This window comes from Mustela erminea, chromosome 17 (genome assembly GCF_009829155.1).
Source record: "Mustela erminea isolate mMusErm1 chromosome 17, mMusErm1.Pri, whole genome shotgun sequence".
Classification (NCBI taxonomy): Eukaryota; Metazoa; Chordata; class Mammalia; order Carnivora; family Mustelidae; genus Mustela; species Mustela erminea.
The window spans coordinates 63,968,257-63,984,550 of NC_045630.1; the positions used below are offsets into that span (position 1 = coordinate 63,968,257).

Genomic DNA, 16,294 nt, shown 5'->3' on the forward strand with positions numbered 1-16,294 from the left:
ACCTCTCAGTCCAACATCCATTTGAACTCATTGATCAGTGCAGATCTCCATGGTCAACTCTAGAAACACTCAACCGTCAGCAGACCCCAAGATCATCAGATACTTAGCAGAAGTGCCCAGAGAATTGCTATCTAGCTTAAGAAGCCAAGAAAAGTCATACATATTCTATCCTTGGTGGAATAGATTTATATTGGAAGGAAAAAAAGTTTACAAATTTCAAGACTGACAATTGGAATGAGCATAGAAAATAGGATACCAGTTGTATGACCTTGCACAAATGACATTTTCTCAACAGAAAAAGCATTAACTACAACCACTGGGCCCAGCTCACTGTTATTCAATACGGTCCAAGTAAAATAATACATGTGAAAAAAGGCCTTGCAGATTGTCAAATGTTAGACAAATGTGTAAATATTACTCAGATAAGTTAGACTGGACAAAGCAAATCTGAGGAGGGGCCCAGAAAGATGCATAATCATAACTCCAAATCCATAAAGAAGTAGAAATAGGACTATGAAAAAGTTGGCTTGGATATTGATGAGGTTGAATGTTTTTCTGTGCGTGTGTGTGTGCGCGCACACACACACAAACACCCACGCAAACAGTAACAGAAGAGAAGGAACAGCATTATCAGATATGTATGAGTTGTTCATCTGTTAATTTTTTCAAAAAATATAGATGCATGCACTCCCCTCCAAAGTGCAAAGATGAACTTCGATCCTCCAAAGTGGATCAAAACCTTCAAGTGAGATGTTTGAGTTGAGATTGAATGGATTAGGAATAGTTTTCTGAGTTTTCTAGGGAGCTTCCAAAATCCCCATTCTAAATATGAGAAAATGGGCTTAGCTTATTCTTTTCTGACTCTCTTTAGCACCAAGCTTCACCACTCCCATGCTTCTTGGTGGCCTCAGTTAACACTCTAAGTATTTACAAGGTCTTATATTTGCCTTTTTCTCCTTGGGTAACAGTAGCTTAGGCAAGGGTGAAGCGGTTTCCTATACCATGACTGTTCTGCACTTCCTCACCTTCTCCAGCATTTTCTGCCAGAACTGCCTCCAGAGGATGATGACAATGATGGCCAGGAGGATGAAGATGATGGCCACCAAGCAGCCAATCAGGATCCGTGTGTTGCTGTCATCGACTTTAAGCATTGGATCTGTGACCAGGAAGAGAAAGATGGAGAACACCATCATCTCATGGGGCAAGGAAAGCATGACAGACTGGACTAGAGACAGAAAGGTAGAACATTTTCCTTCCAAGATAATCCCACAAGATGCCACCTTAATACTTCTGCTTAGTTTTGGTCTTGCTACTCTTGTATGCCTTTGCTCCTCCATTGTACATGCCTCCTTCTCCTCATGTATCAGACTGGATAATGGAGAGGTTTTCCATTCATGCCCAAATTTTGCTCCTTTATTCCACAGCCTAGGTCTACTGGCTCACAATCACACCTCATGAAAAATAGGTGAGGAATCTCCTTTGGAGACACTTAATATTGTGTGTTTCCCAGATTGCTGACTCATATGGCCAGTGACCATCTGAAGTACAGGGTACACTTCTGCATATATCTCCAATTAGAGAGAATACCATTTCATTTAATGGGCTTCCATCCATTCATTGCGATCCCCACTATGGGTCTTACCTAGAAATGTCCCTTTCCTTGTTTCCATTCTAAGCTACCTAAATTCCATGAAACAATTGGAACAACTCCAGACTCTGCTTTAGCTGAAGAATCACATGAGCCGGCAGTAAGGAGAGTGAGTTTGGGCTGTTTACTTTGAAGCCTACCTTTCCAGAACCACCCTTTATCCAAAGCCACCTGGTATAAAGCCTCCCACACAGTCGGATCCTTGCAAAATCCCCACCCTTTTTCATCCTGTAGAAGGTCCCTTCAATTTTAACTTCTATAACTAGATATCACACATACCATAGGTTGTGGGTGCCACAGGTGAGGTGGGCAGGGCTCCAGAGTTGTTGTACATTGCAGCATCTGTTATAAAACAAGCATGAGTCAGAGCTGGGGAGAAGACAACTAAGTATTGCTTTTCAGGTCATAGATTGTGACCCAGAACACTGTGAAATCAATCTAGTGGGTTGCCATCAGCCTTTCTTAAAAATGAACTCATAGAATATTCTAAATACAAAAAAAAAAAAATCACCCTTCATCTAGACAGTAAGGGCAATTCTTCTTCTGTAAAGTGTTTGTTTAAATGGTACAAGGTGGGATGGTATAAGAAAGTTTAAGAAATGGTGGTTCAATGAGCTGTGACCACACATTAGCATAAAACATACACAGGAAGTCAGACCTGTAAAATGGAGAGAACATGATGGGTATGCAGGCATGGGACAGACATAGTGCTAAGAGGTTCTTTCCTTCAAGGAAATTAAGTTGTTTTCACTATGCTCATTGACCCAGCCCTTTAATTTATAAACCAAGACTTCACCCTTATAGGTAGATTATTGATACATGTTCTAAAACTCGACGCCCAAAATGTATTTGTTATATTGACGTTGGCAACTCATTTCACCCTTTGATTTGTGTAACCAAGGAGGTCAAGAATTAGAATATGCATTTCCCTTTAAGGGGCATGTTCTCCATAAGTCCTAGTTTTTCTTCTTCTTAGAACTAAATTATGCAGATTGGGAGGTAGCTTACATCCACATGTAATTTTCTGTGTTAGGTTCTCAGGCTCCAGTGGAAATGAACATTATCATGACATCAGATTTAAAACTCAAGAGATCCGGGCGCCTGGGTGGCTCAGTGGGTTAAGCCGCTGCCTTCGGCTCAGGTCATGATCTCAGGGTCCTGGGATCGAGTCCCGCATCGGGCTCTCTGCTCAGCAGGGGGCCTGCTTCCCTTCCCCTCTCTCTGCCTGCCTCTCTGCCTACTGTGATCTCTCTCTGTCAAATAAATAAATAAAATCTTTAAAATAAATAAATAAATAAATAAATAAATAAATAAAACTCAAGAGATCCAAGGAGTCAAGAACTGTAATCCATAGTGGCAATTGGATATAATGAGGTAAGTATACTAATTACTCTGCCAAGGGAATAGGACCCCTGAGGCTGGATGAGAATCTGTGGTCTTCTAGTTAAAACAATGTAATGACACTGATTTTGAACATCTAAATCTCTGATCTTAATAAATGCTCCATATAAAATAATCAATCCATTTATTCTTAAATTAAATCTTTATAACAGAAGACACTGAGGCAGCAAACATGTTTTTCTAAACAGATGTTCTATTTCCTTGTCAGGACATGTTATGAGCAAACCATATTTAAATTTTCTTCTTTTAGAAATTAAATCAGGGGCGCCTGGGTGGCTCAGTCAGTTGAGCATATGACTCTTGGTTTCAGCTCAGGTCATAACCTCAGGGTCAGGGATCGAGCCCCATGTTGGGCTCCACACTGAGCATGGAGTCTGCTTGTTCCCTACCCTCTGCTTATCTTCCTCTCTCTCATAAATAAATAAACAAATACATAAATAAAAATTAAAAAAATAAAAGTTAAATCGGAAACATGGGGTCTTCTGCTTTATCTTTATACTAGTCTCTTTTGCCTTTTTTTCACCTATACTTTTGCCCAGGTCCAGTGCAAGACTCACTCTTTTGATTGTTAAAAAGCCACTCTCTACTGACCTCTTTCTTGGTCACTTATTGTTGGTATCACTTTGAGCATCTTTCTAAAAATTATTGTGTGGGTTTTGTACCCCATCTACACTGCAGTGGTATAGACAATGCCCCAAATGCCTTTTAACTTTCCAGCACTCAATATAATCCTTACTGCCCAATTTGTGGTCTCTAAGCACCATTCTCTGCTAAAAGGAACCGCAACTTCTTAAGGAAATGGTTGGCTTCATTTCTGGAACACAAACGTTCAAAAAGAACGTGCGTAATTTTGTTCTTCCAGAAAATAAAATATTCATCAAAGGCTTATAGGATCAGATCCAAAGAACACAGAGCCAGCTTAAAGGTGTGTGCTCTGATCAAATGTAAGACAGTGTGAGCACCAGAAAGAATTAATAATTGCAACTGATTAAACATACGGAATTCATTTTTTTTTAAAGCAATGAGTCCATAATGATACTAAAAAGCAAAACAAGTATGAAAAGCAAACATGAAAAACCTCTTTAGACATTACTGAAGGTTGCTAGGGCATCAACTCTAAAAATCGATGAAGAGAAAAAATTTAATCATGTATCCTGCCCTTCCGATGTGAACTCTATCTCAGAGTAAGCAAGTGCATGAGGAACAGTTCTACTAGTCAGAAGAAATTCAGCCGATAAATGCAGAAGGAATGCAAGAGCTAGAAAATCACTATTTAGCAAGCCCTAATAAAATAAATAACTCAAGCAGTTGTCACCAGTTTGTGGTGATAACCTGAGCCCAGAAATCAATCTTAGCATCACAAAAGGTGAGAGGATATAACACTACATCCCCACGATGAGGTTCAATAGCATTATCTATGATGATGTTCAAAGGACACAGCTAAATTAAATATGTTAAAAAATTTTTTAAAAGGATACAGCATTATCTATGAAAATTCTTTACAGAAATAAGTATTGAACTTGAATCAAGTTAGCATGTAGATATAACTGCCCATCTACAGGAATGACAATAGATACAAGCTCTAGAAAATGACATCACAAAAAGCAATCAGCCAAACCAGAACAGATTGGTTTTTTTTTAAAAGGACTGTCTTATATTAAAAGAGACACTTAGGAATATAATAAAGGAAATCCCCCAAGAGGGCCTTATTTGGATCTGAATTTGATCAAGCCAACTCTTTGGATATTAGACAATCAGGGATACTTGAACATGAACAGCCTATTAGATAATATTGAGGAATTAATCATTAATAAATGTTGTTAGATTTTATATTGCTTTATGCTTGCAAGGCATGATGCTTATGAAGAAGATGTTATTTCTTTGATGTATTCTCAAATTTTTAGTAATAAACTCAAATAATGTCTCAAATTTGTTTAAAATATTATAGTGAAAATGGAGAAATAATGAAAGACAGTCACAACATCAGTAGTTGGAAAGCTGAGAGTGGTTGGTAAGGCTCATTGTTCTCTACTTTTGTGTATATTTGGAAATTTTCATTTAAATATTTTAATAGTGTGATTCCCCTTAACTGGCTTAATTTATACAGTTTTAACTCATTGTGCTCTCATGTTTTCATCCTTTAATTTACATGCCTTTTAAATAAATATGTGAGAGCCCAGTAAATATTCTAGTCATGCAGATTTCTCTATTCACCAGTGAGAAGCCACTGTGCAACCCTCTTCCTCAGACACCTACCCACTGAGCAGCTCCAGGGTGCACCTGCCTCCTTCACCACGCCACCCCACTCCCACCTCCGCAGGAGGCCCCCCAGCTCCCAACCTGATTGGAAGGTGATCTCACTGAACATCATCCAGGTATCAGCAAAATGGTATTGGCACTTGATGGCGCTGGCCATGCGGTGGTGGAGGGGCACCGTGACGAAGCGAGCACTGGGGTTGACGTCGTCCAGGACGAGGGGGAAGGACACAGCGTTCGGTTCCCACTCGTTGGCCTCTGAGCGGAAGTAACACTGCACCTCCTTAAAAATCTTCACACCTTTGGCAAACATGTTGTTGCAGTGGACCTGGCAGAGAAGGAGGCATGTGAGGGATAGGCTGACACCAACAAGTGGTGCAGGGACACAGGGCAACCTAATCTGGTAAAATCCTCCATCTGCCCGTTTCTCTGAGCTCCGCTCTTGGTGACTAGCTCTGCAGTCTCTCGGACTTGCTCTTCCATCCTCTTCACAGCAGCTGTGAGACGTTGGTCTGGCCCCCTAAAAACGGTGTGGCTTCCCCAGTCACCTCTCTGCAACTGTGTGCCCCCAACCACCTCATTTCCTGTCACCTCACCTGTTAAGTGAGGGTCAGACCAGCATCTTCTCAGGGGCCTTCCTTGCCCTTAACACTCCCAAGTCTCTAACCCTCCCTAGCACTAACTGGCTGTTCACTCAGAAACACACTGTTCTGAACTGAGGTTAAGGGGACACCCTCCAACTTCCTTCTTCCCAGGTACATTCTAAACCAGTCCACTCCTTCCAACAGGTTTAACTGAGAAACCTGAAATAATACACATTCCAAAAATGATTTCATCTCTCTCTTTAAAAATCTCATGTCAAGGGCCGCGTATTAGCATTTTTCAGCCAGAGACGCAAGACTTCATAATCTGTCTTGACGAAGTTCAGTTCAGGTAATGTCATTCTGATGAGGACATGGAATCTTCCTCAGGGATATTTTCTGAGATGAGAAAAGAAGGTCTTTCAGAAAGTAGCTTGCATTCTCTTCCCCGCTGCCCTGACACTTTCACCAGGATATCTGTATGGCTTGTAAAAGGGTCCTAAGAAACAAAGATCCCACAACAGTTCCTCTGGAGCACCTTGGTGTGCCCAACATCCTTCAGAAATGGAATGTGCATATTTGTAACTAGGTCAGGTCCCTCGTGGTTGTTCACTGACATTTCCACTGGCTCAGTTGTACATGGAAAATGGAGCTGTGCTGGTCTCAAGCCCCTGAATTAAAAGACTTCATAGGCTGGAAATGTCTCATTGCCATTCTGGGAAGATATTTGCTATTTGCATTTTAATGTCTTGGTTAGGCCCTGCCTGCATTGTAAGCCTTCGACTGTCTTTGATACCCTCCTCTGTGTTCTGGAGGGCAACTAGAGGACTACCATTCAGAATTTATGTTTAGCTAAAGAAACAGCAGCAAAGGTTGTAGAAATGTTATGATCTCGAAGAAATGAGCAGAGATACTCTGAAAGAATAGAATAAAATTGGGGCGCCTGGGTGGCTCAGTGGGTTAAGCCGCTGCCTTTGGCTCAGGTCATGATCTCAGGGTCCTGGGATCGAGTCCCACATCGGGCTCTCTGCTCAGCAGGGAGCCTGCTTCCTCCTCTCTCTCTCTGCCTGCCTCTCTGCCTACTTGTGATTTCTCTCTGTCAAATAAATAAATAAAATCTTTAAAAAAAAAAAAGAATAGAATAAAATCACCTACTCAGACTCTCTATTTCTTAATGAGCTAGTGCTCAGGTAGGTATGACCTGCCTGTGGCCAGTCAAAAACAGAGTGGAGTCTAGAACCCTAGACTCCTAGTCCATTGCCCTCACCAATACCACACCACACAGAAATGGAACAAGTCGCCTTGACTTCTCCATTTGGATTTTCCTGTAAATGTTTTAACGATGAAAACATCTGTTAGTATCTTCCTTGGGATGAATTAGCTGTTCCAGTTTACTGAGCGCAAGTCAATGGAGCAAAGCTAAGAAAAAAGAATCTTAAAAAAATACCATCTACAGCTTCAATAGATTTTTCAGATTTTTTTGCAATCTGCAAAATGTTGGATAAGTAGCCTGTGGGGGAGGTAATAATCTCTCCTACAGATGTTTTGGGAATTCTCCTGGAATGCAAATAAATAGTATAGAATTTCATTCCCCTGTGGACTTAACACATTTATTTAATAAATACGATACATTTTAAAAGGACAGTAATATACTTCAATAGAATATTTTGACTGTATTTAAGGGACACGGGAAATGACAGTAATTTGCCTAGAAACCAATAACTACTTTCTAGAAGATGTTAGCAACCTGTAAGTCATTTTTTGTATTTTATTTGTCTCAGAAAAATTAAAATACACTAGAGACTTGTTTGGCCTCAAGAGGAAAGACTCTAAGATAGAGAAGATTCTGGTACCTGCTTACTGCAGAATACACTTTTGAATAATTCTGACCTATGATAAACTAATTAGACAGAGCTACAGGGGACTCAGGGAGATCAAGGTCTATTGACTAAATATTAAAACTTTGTGGAGAGTTTAAAATACATTTTATTATTTGTGAGACTAAAAATTACCCCAATGATATATTTTTGTGAATTGATACATTTGTTCTTAGGTGCATGTGGGTACCTCACTATTCAGCGATAGAAATAAATTTTCCCTGGAGCTAGATATTTAGCACTATGTGTATTCCCCTCCCCCCTCCAGAAAACCCTCTGAAGGATAAGTGTTAGACACACAACTGCACACACTTACATTTTTACAACTGCTAAGAAGCCATCCTTGAACAATATAAGGGCAGATGGGCTCGTGTTGATCCTTCTGTTCTCAACCTAAACGTTTGCTCATTTAACTAATAGCTATTAAGCCAGTTAGGAGATATTATCACATTAACATATGAGGGTAATATAACAGACATGGATTTCCTCTTTGACTCCAAGTTTGTGCCAAGAATAACAAATTTTAATGATATCAAAGATTTCCTTCTTCTGGGTCCTCATCTCATCCTACATATCTCCATTTGCAAATAAATGGTGTCTTCCCCCCACTGAATGGCAAATCATCCCAAGAGGATTTAGTTAGAGGCAGCATCACCAATCTGTTGGCCATTAATATTCTGTACCCGTCTATGAAGAGGGGAAATAACAGATGAACAGGGGTCCATGTGTGAGGTCAAATTCACATGCCCACTCTCTTGGGCCTTATCCTGGTGTCCTCTCATGCTCCTCAATAAACCAGTAAGAGTTATACATGGACCACAAAAACTTCAGGGGTCTCCCTTACACTCAACAAAAGGACTTTCCACTGTTAAGCCCCAGTTTTCCTCAAGCTTAGAGCTCCGGTTGGAGGAGCATGAAATCTGGTAGGACAACCAGACAGAAGATATGCTGTTGCAAGAGATAGGAAACAAAGAACTCTGGAAACAGAAGAGTGTGGAGCCTTCTGTCATGACTTCTCAGTGACCACGGAATAGAAGAAACAGGGTAGATGTGGAAAGTCATTTCAAAGACAAGATACAAAATACTCAATCCTTCCACTGAAAATTAGAGTGGCAATGAGCCATCCTTACTGATAAAAGCATGTCCCTCAGGAACATTGGGCAGGGCCATAAAATGATTTCCATGGGTTCTATTTACTTTTGCTTTTGTGAGCCCCTCCCTCCATAAAAAATTAAAATTGTATTTTGAAATTGTGTCGTTAAAACAGATGAAAATTATGTTTGACCCTAAAAGCTCTTTTTTTCCCCCTGACATTAAAAGAAGTTAAAACATTTCGATAGGCCTTCAAAGTATTGTGGGCTCTAGACACTGGACCCACTGTGCCTAATGGTATGTAGACGTTGATGTTGGAACAATAACAGAAAACATTGAGAAATAGTGACCCAGTCTAACCCCCTTATTTATAAATGAAGCAAGAAGCCCAGAGATGAAGTGATTTGGAAATGCATGTAGCTCATTAGTGGCAAAATAACAATTTGAATCCAGTTCTGCTGACACCACCCAAGGTTCTTTCTAGCATGCCTTTTCACTACACCATTATCTTGGCTTCTTTGTACACGTTCCACCACACCTAACACCACTGACCTTCATGGTCGTGAAATTCCTGATTCGGTCAAATTCAAACATGATCTCGATGTAACCACTGGGAGCACTTTCATTCCTCCAGCCCACGTAATCATAGCCCGGCCACACGTGGTATTCGTGGGTCTGAGTGAAGTCATCCAAGCCAGATACCCCATCTGTCAGCTGGCCCAACCCTTCAGTCATGCTGCTCAGGCCAAAGGAAGAGAAAGGAAAGGGAGAAAGAAACCTGGAATTAATTGCATATTCATGGAAGAGCTTTTATTCCCAGCTTCTTCACCCTGGGTTTTGTAAGAGTTGATTATCTTGAAGGTTGAAGAATTATGAAAAATCCAGTATATTTTATAGCATTAATGCATTTATCCTGCATCAATGGAGAACAAAGAATTTCATAGAAATGAATTTTACAAAATACTTAATGCTTACTGCTTTAGTAACCAAGCTTTAAACAATATTTTATCATTTTATAAGAAAAGCTTTCTATAACCTATTGCATCCTTACCTATTCTTGTAGACTGAATGTAATGTTTTTATATACTAACTCAGTATTATCAAATGCATTTGATTAATTAATCCATTAACAAGTAAATGAATGAATGGATGGATAGATGCATAGAATGAACACCACAGTAGGTAGTAGCACTTGACCATCACTCAATAAATAGTCCCAGAGCTTGTTGGAAATTTTTCTGACTCTCCTTTGACTGTATGTTGTCATTTTTCAGTGAATCAATTCCACAGAAGCCAGCCATGCCCTCTTCTACCCCACATCCAACATTCCAATTTGATATCAAACTAAAGGGGGGAAAAGTCATCCATGCCAAACTTAAATACTAATTTATATGTAATTTTAATTAAATTGGTAGGACACAGATTCATAGAATAGAACACATGAATTACATGAGGGTTTAAGGCATTGGATTTAGTCTTGTTTTCTAGATTGGCATGCTTTCCACTTCTGATTGTAAGGCTTTGCTTGATTGGTATGTGGGATGATTGTGTATTTATGTTAATTTGGCTATTATTTTTAGCTTTCTGTTTCTATTTGGCCTTCTTTTTATGGAGAGACAGAGCAAGAACTCATCCACTGTGACTTCACTGTCCTCATGCTCTGCATTGCCAAGTTCAAACGGTTAAGTCAGGAGTCTCTCAAATGAAGAGATTGGGATACTCACCCTCAAGCAATAATACATGTGCCCCTTGAGTTTATGTATAAGTTGTGGATTCACAAAAGAAAAATTGAGTGATTATGCCAGCCTTACAGATGCACTTTTAAATTTATTTATTCATTGAAAAATGTTGGGCAAATTATAAAATTTGACTGGCCTTATCCACAGTGACCAGAGCCTGGATCTCCCTTCCAAGGATTTGCCATCTTTTTCTTCTCTCTACAGATCAGAAGGCTAGGAGAACATAAGTTTACTTGCAATAAATATATTTCCCATTGTCCCCATAATAATAAATCCCCATGAAACTTAAGAAAAGCACCACAAATGAAAAATTAATTTCTTTTAGTCAAAATTAAATCAAATGGGGATGGGTAAGGAAAGAAACTTTCCCGGTTTACTTCATATCCTTTAGATTGTTAGAATTCCTACAACAAGCATGTATTACTTCTGTAAAAAGGTAACTTTTACTATTAAAACTATCTATTCCCGAGATTCTGAATCAGGTAGCTTACACCTCATCACCCAGGCACACTCCATAGAGATAACCTCACTATCTCAGTTAACAAGTGGAAAGTGACTGTGTTGAAATCTCTGCAATTCCTCTTTACCTTCCCTGTTAACAGTGCCTTATTTATCCATTTGAATGTCCTGCTATTCCCTTAAATTTATATCCCAAACTAAATCCATCACCACCCCTTTCTAAACTAAATCTTTCACCTACGTTTCCCATTTCTGCCCATTATAATCTTTCATACCAATGGCTCAGTGAAAGTGCCTGGGAGACCATATGTACCAAAGTATGACTGCTGATGAATAAATGCCAACCCAAGGTTTCATCTACCTCTTTTCCTCACCCAACTGTCTCACACTTAAACCCAGTCAGATTGTAAATGGTCCCTATGTGAATGTCTCCTCCTCCCATTCCCACAGTCACCATTTTGGCCTTAGTCCTTCATTCTTTTCATTGGACAGAGTTCACAATTAGAAAATGTCCCCCATCACCTCCTCTTTTGACTCAAATCTAACCTTTGTGAGCTGCTTGATTAATCTGTTTAAAGCACAGTTCCAATCTTGTCCTTCTCCAGCTTTAAAAATCTTCAATGACTTGTCCTGTCGATAGTTATAGTTATGAAGAAAAAACAACTCCCCCTCCTCCTCTTCTTCCTGGCCCTGACATTAAAGTTCCTCCAAAATACGACATCATCTGCCCAGTCATGCTTCTCATCTATTATTTTGCTACATAAGTATCGCTGATGATTAACTAAATGATTGATCTTTAGCAGACATTTCCCCAAACTTTAAGTGTGATTCTTTTGTTCCTATGCTATGCACTCTGCCTCAAATGCCATTTCAAGATTCTTTACCTATGAAAGTTCTACCCATCCTTTGGGGCCCACTTTAGTTTCAGCTATTCCATCATATCTTTGCTGGTTTTCCAAATCAGATAAAATTTACATGTATTTAGCACTTTACCTTTAAAAAATGATTTTCTTATACATTTTTATAACTTAAGCAAATGGAAATAACTTTCATGCCATGAATCCAGGTGTTTTCACTCCTAGTGCTGTACTTTCCTGCCCTAGTCCCCATTCCTAACTGGGAGCTTCTTTAAGGTGGGATCCAGGACTTCCTTATATTTTTGAATACCTACCAAGTCTGGCCAAATTCGTTGTAGGTAGCAAGAGTGGATTAGCAAAGATTTATGAATCTAAAATGGATTCAATTGATCTCAATGTCCTCTATACCTTGAGTAAATGTCAGTTGGGGAGTGGCTGAATGAAATGATGCCCATACAGTTTAAGTGAACAGAAAACAACAGTGACCAAGCAGATGGAAAGGAAGTAGCTGGAAATCAAATACTGGGTGAGTCAGGTCTTCACTGAGGGGATGGCAGTTGCCGGGGCGCTGCGGGGGGTGGGGGGAGGCATGGAGGACAGGAGTTTATTTTTCACACCTAAAACAATGGACGTCCTGTAATCCCTCACTCCCCTTCCAGAGACTAATTTCTTCCTCTCTCAACCACTAGAAATCTCCATTCTCTAGTCTGGACTTAATCTCTCTTGCAGGCGCAATCTTTGTAGACAAAGACCAAGCTAAGAGAGAGAAAAGTGTCAAAGTGGACTAGAATAAGAGTGGCAAGGCTCAGAGTGAAGTGATATAGGAGGAACATCTCTCATCCAACCCTATTACTGTGTCCGACTCCTCCACCATGTCCCTCCCTAGGCCCATTTCAGGACTACACTGGCCGTCTTTGCTGCTCCCAGCTCGAGCTTCTGCTACAGTCAGACCATTTCTGTCCTCAGCCTTGTTCCCCTTCCTCTGCACTTTTCTGCCCACGTCCTCCGCTCTAAATCATATCATCCTAGAAACTCTCCTTGTCTATCATAAGCCTTACAAGTCTCCTTTTCATGACTTCCAAAGCATTTCCATTTATGGGGTACAGTCTTCTTGAACCTCTTGACCTGTTCAATTTAGTATACTTATAACTTCAGTTCTCTGGTCTTTCATCTCTATAAGTAGGCCATTATTTGTGTCAGACCATATGTCCTGTATATATACATATACATATATATATGTATATGTGTATATATATATATATATAACCATTCTTAGAACTATACCACAATTTCAGTTCTCACTTTGTGTAATTTGTTGTTTCCCCTGTCTTCCCAAACTAGGACCTCAGTTCCTTGCAAATAAAGAGTCCCTATTTTACTTCATCTAAATTATCTCACAATGCCTAATACAGAGTCTAAATAAACACCAGCTGGTTGACCAGTTGATTAATTATTAATCCAAAACCATAATAAAATGCTATTCTCTTCTAGTGGCCACTTTTCCATTCTGATAACCAAAGTTTCCCAGAATTTACCTGTACCCAACAGCTCCATCATAGACAGAATCATTGAGGTAAATGATGGAGCCTCCAGGGAGTACGAACTGCTGTCCCGCTGGAGCACTGTAAGACACCAAGCCATCTGCCAAGGAAACAGGTGTGTCAGTGCCTTAGGAAGGAAAGGCACCCACTGCTTAGACCAACTATCCCAGGGAGCTACACAAGACTTCATGGGTGAAATCTTGTTCAATGCATCTGCACAGAACTCAATCTGGGCACAAAGGGAGCACTGCCAAGGAGCACTCCTCAGTGGCAGTCACTGAAATGACTCAGATTGCATCATTTAATGTATAGAGCACCAGACGCTGGTGAAGGAACAATGTCCTTTCTTGGCTCGAGCCTAGAGGAATCCCTTCACTCCAGAGATGACTAATCCCATATCTTTCTGACTTGTTTGCCTTTATTTTCCAGGGGTTGGGGTTTTTAATAAGATCTATAAGCTTTCTCTCTCTCTGGAAACCTACCTAGCCAGACACAGCCATAGAGCTCCACCCGCATGCACACATTCATGGAGTGGTCAGTGACTGGAATGAAGCGGACAAATCTAGCCACGATGGGTGGCTCCAAGTCCTTTAGGAAAATGTCATAGGGGTTACTATTCCCATCCAGCACCTGAGGAAAGAGAAGAGAAAGGGGGGGAAGATGCTATCAGGTTATGCTGACTCTCCCTCATCAACCCTTTCAGGGACCCTCTCTTTTGAACCGAAGGAGCAGAATGTGTCCTTTCAGTTTTCTCAGCGACCTTGATATTCCTCCTGGTCCTCCCACCTTGCCCTCCCTCATCCTCGGTCCCACATGGACAAGGGCATGCCAGGTCTGTGTGTGCACATACCTACAAGACAGCCTGTGTACTTCCTCTTCTAGCCTAAGTCAAAATATGGTCCTGGACATCTCAGGGTCTGGATGTCTCTTCTTCCTACCTGTTTCCCATGCCGATTCCGCCAAGAGATCCAGCGAGTGCCATCCCGACTGTAATTGATCTTGTACATGGGGGCAAATTCAATTCCATGGCCCCCGGCATGGCGCCCTTGGGTCCCCACCAGAGTAATAAAGTGCAGGGTGTGCAAGTCAATCTGTAGGAACTCCTTCAGGTCATCAGGTTCCACTGGAATCTCAGGGCACCAGGCTCCATCCCCTTCTTCTGAGTCCAGCCTTGAGACACAGGGTAGGGAAGACAAAGAGAAACCATGAAACCAGGGTTGTTTACCAATCCACAGCAAGCAGCTGCCCTGTCCTGAGGGGAGAGAAAAGGCTGCAGCCCCACTTTAAAAAGATTCTTTGGGTCTCCCCTCAAGCCTGACTGCTACCACCTGTGGTCAGTCCCCTGGCCCTGGGGCACTATGAAACTGAGAAAGACGCTTACCACCAGGGCCTAGAGGCCTTCAGATCAGATTTAGTCTTTATTTCTCATCCTGATTTAAAGACCTCAAGGGAAATGAAACCCTTTCTACCCTATACTCCCCCATGAGTCATTTTACCACCCCCTTCCACTTTCAGTCCCAGCATAACAAGGGTGGCCACTCCTTGCTTGGATATCAAGTTATAGGAAGGAGGAGAGAGGGATCATAAGATCCCCAGTGTGGGTTATGTAATGCAATGGAATTTTAACCAACGGGATGGGCATGGCAGCCCAGCAAAAAGCCATGGGAACCCATGATGAGAGTGAGGGGCAGGAGTGTGTCAGGGGAGCAGTAAATAATCTGCTTTCATTTTATTACCTCCAAGCTGAGCTACCAGTGAACAAAATTGTGAAATCCGTATAAGGTTTATTTTGGGAGCCTCTTACCACTTTCCCTCTTCCCTAAGATGTCCCTTTTCTCACAGATGTCACCTACTCATCACTGTTCTCTTCCAACCCCACCAACCATCACTCTCATCTTTCACATACTAAGAAATTATGGGGAAGGTTTATTGAGGTTGCTTTTCTTACGGGTGATTCCATTTTAACAGAAATCAACACTTTACACCAAAAGAATTAGATTCCAGGAGGAGGAGGATTATGCCCTAACAAGCAGACTAGTTTTTGACAAGGGAGTTCATTGCTTTAGAGGACCCCTGCTTAGGCCACTAGGAACCCACCATAATCTTTATGGATGAGGATGGCCCTTCTATGAGGTATCCTTAAGAGAAGGGAAGAATTTATTGGAGGCCTCATCATATGCTGAAAGCCTTCATGTTTTGCACTGTGAGTGATGTTTCACAGACACCCACTGAGAGGAGGACTGAGTCCCCTAGTTCCCAGTGTCCTATCTCATCTGCATCTTCCCCTACCTACACTGTCACCAGCTTCCTGTAGTTGCTCACAGTGAGAAGGTGAGTAAAGCAAATCCACTGCATATCAATGAACCCATCTGTTGTGGGTAGTGCCATGCAAGGCCCTGTGACTGGGATGGGGTTGCCAGACCAGCACATGGCACCCAGCCCTGAATTCTCTTTCTGAAAACATACAGAACAGGACAGGCCCACTTGATGTTCTTCTCTCACGCCTCCCAGGTCCCATTAAATACCACCCTTCTTCCCGAGTCCCTTGAGTCAGAAAATGTACCCAACTCAGGATTTAGGCTTTCTTGGGGTACCCATCCTCACCTTCCATATTTGGCAGCTGTGGATTCTGACCACTGACTGGAAGCTGTGATGTCCTCATCTGGAATGTGGCCTCCTGACATGCCCAGAGGATAGCGGCATATGGCTAGACCAAGAGAAACCAAAGAAAAAAAGAGAGGAAATACTTTTCTTCTTATTTCTGAAGATCCCCTGCCCCTTTTAGGAATAACATAATTGATTGCTGGACAGGGAAACAGGGGGCTTAAATTTTTCAAAGCCTT

The 16,294-nt window shown here is 41.2% G+C and overlaps 1 protein-coding gene across 3 annotated transcripts in view; it reads right to left on the reverse strand.

Moving 5' to 3' along the window:
* Nucleotides 1-16,294, reverse strand: part of DDR2 (discoidin domain receptor tyrosine kinase 2) — a 150,673-nt gene that overhangs the window by 19,135 nt on the left and 115,244 nt on the right. For all 3 annotated transcript variants that reach the window (XM_032317313.1, XM_032317314.1, XM_032317315.1), the window contains 8 exons: nucleotides 16,056-16,158; nucleotides 14,390-14,621; nucleotides 13,934-14,081; nucleotides 13,446-13,551; nucleotides 9,408-9,591; nucleotides 5,390-5,633; nucleotides 1,928-1,990; nucleotides 1,026-1,156 (listed from right to left, as the gene is read on the reverse strand). In XM_032317313.1, the coding sequence (XP_032173204.1) occupies nucleotides 1,026-1,156; nucleotides 1,928-1,990; nucleotides 5,390-5,633; nucleotides 9,408-9,591; nucleotides 13,446-13,551; nucleotides 13,934-14,081; nucleotides 14,390-14,621; nucleotides 16,056-16,158 (1,211 nt within the window). The remainder of the gene's footprint in view (nucleotides 1-1,025; nucleotides 1,157-1,927; nucleotides 1,991-5,389; nucleotides 5,634-9,407; nucleotides 9,592-13,445; nucleotides 13,552-13,933; nucleotides 14,082-14,389; nucleotides 14,622-16,055; nucleotides 16,159-16,294) is intronic.